Source organism: Macrobrachium nipponense, chromosome 14 (genome assembly GCF_015104395.2).
Source record: "Macrobrachium nipponense isolate FS-2020 chromosome 14, ASM1510439v2, whole genome shotgun sequence".
Classification (NCBI taxonomy): domain Eukaryota; kingdom Metazoa; phylum Arthropoda; class Malacostraca; order Decapoda; family Palaemonidae; genus Macrobrachium; species Macrobrachium nipponense.
Genome location: NC_087207.1, coordinates 77,423,360 through 77,428,359, shown reverse-complemented (window position 1 = coordinate 77,428,359; position 5,000 = coordinate 77,423,360). Strand labels below are relative to the sequence as shown.

The following is a 5,000-nucleotide window of genomic DNA, read 5'->3' as shown; positions in this document are numbered from 1 at the left end:
TGCTCTGGTTGGAAAGCTGTGTCCTTTCTTGGTTTCTGCTGAGGTAACTTGTGCTCTGGTTGGACAGCTGTGTACTTTCTTTCTTTGGTTTTCTGCCTGACGGGACTGTGCTCTGGTGGAAAGCTGTGTCTTGGTTTCTGCTGAGGGACTGTGCTCTGGTTGGAAAGCTGTGTCCTTTCTTGGTTTCTGCTGAGGTACTGTGCTCTGGTTGGAAAGCTGTGTCTTTTCTTGGTTTCTGCTGAGGGACTGTGCTCTGGTTAGACAGCCAATCACAGGGCTAGAAACTCTCAGTCTCTCTCGAGAGTTCACATAGCTAGGATGTTTGTTCCACCTCTCCTGAAGAATACGTCTGCATTCTGCCTATGTGAACTCTCGAGAGAGACTGAGAGTTTCCAGCCCCGTGATTGGCTTATCAGCAGCCAAACAAGAGCGTCGTAAGGGACTGGTCTAGACATCAGATGCACGGTTGATGTGAATCTACTATAGTATTATCATTATCATTATTAGATTTACTTTGCACATATGCTTGCTTAATCCAAAACAAACGCAACTGGCGCATTGCACTATGGTATTGCAGGCTATTTTTATTTGCAATGGGATAAGCTCAAGCTCTTGGAATGATCAAGTATTGGAGGTACTTTTAAAAAACACGAAGACCGGATCTCCGTGAACCTATTTCGCTTATTTTAACTGAATTCAGCGTCCAGCTGAGATAGGTTTACAAATTTCTCATCCATTCCACTAAGACCAAGTAATTCCTGAATTAAAAAGTTGCTTTTATTGCTAATTTCAATAAATTCCCGAGGTTACACCTAGTCTCTGATTCCGTATGACTTTTTGAATTCATAAGGTTTCAATCATACCAGATTTTGCCACATTTATTAAAATATCAGTCGCCTATGAAGGGGCTGGTTTTTTATTTAGTAAATTCTCTAAATTTTCCTTCAACTTTTTTTTTAATGATTATGCTGACGTCCCAAGTCTATACTCAACATCACTCACTGCGTGTTTGAGTAAATTAGCTAAGTTAATTGATATTACAGGGCTGTATCTAATGCCAGTAAACATCATTTTTCCAGCAAATCTCTCTTAAGGAATTTTTGAATTTTATCATTCATTTTCATTTTTATTTATTCGTTCATGTTTTAATTTTTCTTTTTCTAATAAGTGATTTCTTCTTTTTTGTGTTCACTATTTCACTATTACCTTCAGTTACCTCTTTCGAGAAATATTAGTCCAAGATAACAGTATCCGACAACCCTTTGGGGTTACTATCCAAGAAAGATCCAGAATATGTATACACGATCTATAGCTGTCTATGTCTATTAGTCTGTCTCTTTCATTTTACGGATTTTGTTTTTCAATTTAGGTCTTGCATATGTGTCTATTAGTCTATCTCTATCATTTTACGGATTTTGTTCTTCTAGAGATAATGACAGATTCAAGAATTCTTAATAATAATATAGAACTCGTTTAGAGTTTCACTCTATCCTTCGCACGTACCTATTCTGGTCAGATATCATCTAGATTGTAAATTATCGACATTAAAGAAAGATTCTCATAGCAGCACGAGTCTTGAAATGAAGAAACAAATTCACAGTCATGTAAATGTACATAGATTTAAAGATGAATCTGTACAAAGAGCTTTTGGGAAACTGTTCGAGATTGAAAAGGGGAAACTGACATACATACACATGCATAAATGTGGATTCGCTTCTCTAATAATCGACATTTGCATTTCATGGGCTGGAACTCCTATACATGGCCTCTGCGTGCATGATGGAGATTTGTAGGTCCACTGTGGGTGGATCTTTATCGCTGATTATCAATTCCTGGGAGTGAACATATGTGCATCTTATCGCACTCCTTAAAAGCCTTTACACTCACAAATAGATAAATAAATAGATAACTAGAATAAAATATAAAAATAAAATAAAATAAAATAAAATAAAATAAAATGCATCTCCGTAATGATAAATAGATCTGCAGTGAAGAAACTACCACATCATTCCTCCAGTACATTAAAATATGGCTGCGTCTTTAATTGTTTACTCTTTATACCATTTTCTCTTGGATCTATCATAGTTTCCCCCAAGGAAATATGATTGCAACACTTCGTGTCAGCCTGGACTAAATCAGGACGAATCTAACTTTTCATACACGCTAATGACAAAACCGCCAGAAACGAAACTGGAAAACCTTTTAGCATCTCTTTTAGTGTTTTTGGGAAGACGTGCGAGAGAGGAACGTACCAGAAAATCAAATAAAGAAGAACTAGACTTCAAAAATAGATGAACCCCTCATAACTGCAGTTCAGCGTATGCTGGTATTTACTTGGCTACGAGAATCTTGACCAAACATTTTAGTTGTTGCTTAGATATTTCTCCTTTATTCAGGACACCGATGCTGCCTGATTAAAAGCGAAAGTCCTTGGTACTGACTCTCAGCCTGTTATCTTCCTGTGGTTATTCGCTTACATAATGAAGTCACGTGCATCTACTGTGATGTTTTAAGCATATATATATATATATATATATATATATATATATATATATAATATATATATATATATATTCAAGCCTCCATCTTCCCAACTGTTTTCGTTTCTCGCTATTTATATTCAGTACTATAATTTTCATTTGTAATTCAGAAAAAAATAATACATGCATGCATATAGAATATATATATTATATATTATATATTATATATATATATATACATGTATGTAGTATGTATGTATAATCAAAAGGCTACTATATCCAGAACTATACATATACACACCCTAATATGTTCTGGAGTATTAAAATCAAACACCCACAGAACTCCAGCAGTGAGTTGTCAATATATATATATATATATATATATATATATATATATATATATATATATATATATATTATATATTTCCACCCGCTTCCCTCGCTCCGAAGTCGTGTACAACAGTTGAGCCTCTCAGTCATTCTCTGTTGTTGTTCACGGTATGTCCTATTACGCACGCGCGGCTGCCGACAACTTTATACAACTGGCCCTGGTGACTCTCAGCGTAAACTGACCATGTCCACAGGGAAACCAACAATAGCCACATAGTAAGTAATTGTGTCCGAGTAGGCATTAAAAATAAAAAATAAAAATCGACGAAGAACACAGTATAAACATGAAAACCAACACGTAATGTTTTACATATACCTACTTTTTCTATAACTTGCAGGCAATCGCTACAGAACAGGGGCTCTCTTCAACCGTCTATAATCTTTTAGTATAAGTGGATAAACTCGTCCCTGTTTAGAACTGACGTATCCCATCTCTTTAAAATTTATGAGTCTTCCGGCCAAAGTATTCACATTTTTGATGCTCTGTGTAACATATCAACATTCCAGCTGTCTCCGATGTCAAATTTTCTAACAAAATTTCCACGAAAGATGAGCTAATTAGAAGTTCTGAATTACTATAAAAAATTTGTGAAGCATAAATTTTCCTCAGAATTGCTGAAGCAACTCTGTCAAACTAGAGACGAACTAATATCCACCTCTGATCACAGGAAATGAACTCAAACGTCCTTGGTGGCGTGATTGGTATGGTGTTTGCGTCCCATCTCGGTGTTCGCGGGTTCGATTCTCGGCCATTCCATTGAGGAGTGAGAGATGTGTATTTCTGGTGATAGAAGTTCACTCTCGACGTGGTTCGGAAGTCAAGTAAAGCCGTTGGTCCCGTTGCTGAATAACCACTGGTTCCATGCAACGTAAAAACACCATACAAACAAACAAACGTCCAATATTTGTTAGTGACTGATATTAGTAACTGAATCCAACAACCAACCCACCCGCCACCTCAAGTTTCAATGTAGTTATCTACGCCATAAGTGTACGCGAGTAATTTACTAGTGATAAATCATTCTAACATTTTAAACCTGATGACAGTTCACGCGAAATGCGCTGAAAAAATATATAATCTACGATAGTGATTATTTTGTGTGAGTGTGTGTTGAGAGTTTATATCTTCATTGTAGACTTTTGCTCTAATATGGAATGCTATTTTGTTGTTCGGCCTATAATCAACTCTATAAAAACACCGGAGATGAAAAGGAAGATACCGCGACTAGGCCTACATGGCTCCAGATATGGAAGTGGTTTGGGAGCCTTTGACTTCGGGTCACAATGAGGACTGAGGACCAAACAGAACGAGCGAGTGACGATGAACGTATACGAAGAATGCCTACGAACCCTATTTTCAGGAATGCATAACACTTATAAGCAGCTTCATCACACACGTGTTTCTAATGAAGACCACAGACAGACATCACCACAGGCTTCGGCCGTAGATCGAACCAGGAAGGATTTGTTTAGAGCCAAAAGCAGGAAGAATGACCTAGCTGATTCACTCCTCTGATATAATTTATTCTAGACTAATAGTTGATTAATCCGTTAAATTCTTTCATAACTCCGCCTTTTTTTTTGTATCTATTTATTTGGGTGACACTAATATTCATTCCAATGAATGAATATTAATGAATATTGCAGTGTTGATGCTGAGGGATTTGACGTGGCAATCAGTAGACGACATTACCTGGGCTAAACCCTGTCAACGGAAGTCTTGGGACGATGTATATATATATATATATATATATATATATATATTATATATATATATATTATATATATATATATATATAGTATATATCTCATCACGAACAGATTTAGGGTACATTCCCCACAGCCACGTGGTGGTACTCGAGAAGAAGAAAGAGGTCCGAGCACTGAGGTAAAGGATTAAGGGATCTTCCCTATAGACAGTGACCCCAAGGGGTTTTGGGGAATAATGAGCTAGGATTCATATCTCTTGGGGTCATTCTCTTTATATTTACATTCTTTTGTTCATGTTTTTACGGTCATTCCCAACGACGGGCTCGTGCTAAACCATGCTAAACACGCCGCCGCAAAGGGGGGGGGAAAGGGGGGGGTGGGGGGGGGGGGGGGGGGGGTCACACTATCTAAAAAAAAGGT

The 5,000-nt window shown here is 37.2% G+C and overlaps 1 protein-coding gene across 4 annotated transcripts in view; it reads left to right on the top strand.

Annotated features, from left to right (window-relative positions):
• The window catches only part of LOC135226599 (beta-1,4-galactosyltransferase galt-1-like), a 93,089-nt gene that overhangs the window by 65,458 nt on the left and 22,631 nt on the right, over window positions 1-5,000 (top strand). Inside the window, exon 1 of one of the 4 annotated variants that reach the window (XM_064266301.1) lies at window positions 2,970-3,086. The exons of the other annotated variants lie outside the window; for them this stretch is intronic. Within the exon in view, the coding sequence (XP_064122371.1) occupies window positions 3,055-3,086 (32 nt within the window). The 5' untranslated portion in view covers window positions 2,970-3,054. Of the gene's footprint in view, window positions 1-2,969; window positions 3,087-5,000 lie in introns of those variants that run through there. 4 annotated transcript variants of the gene reach the window in all.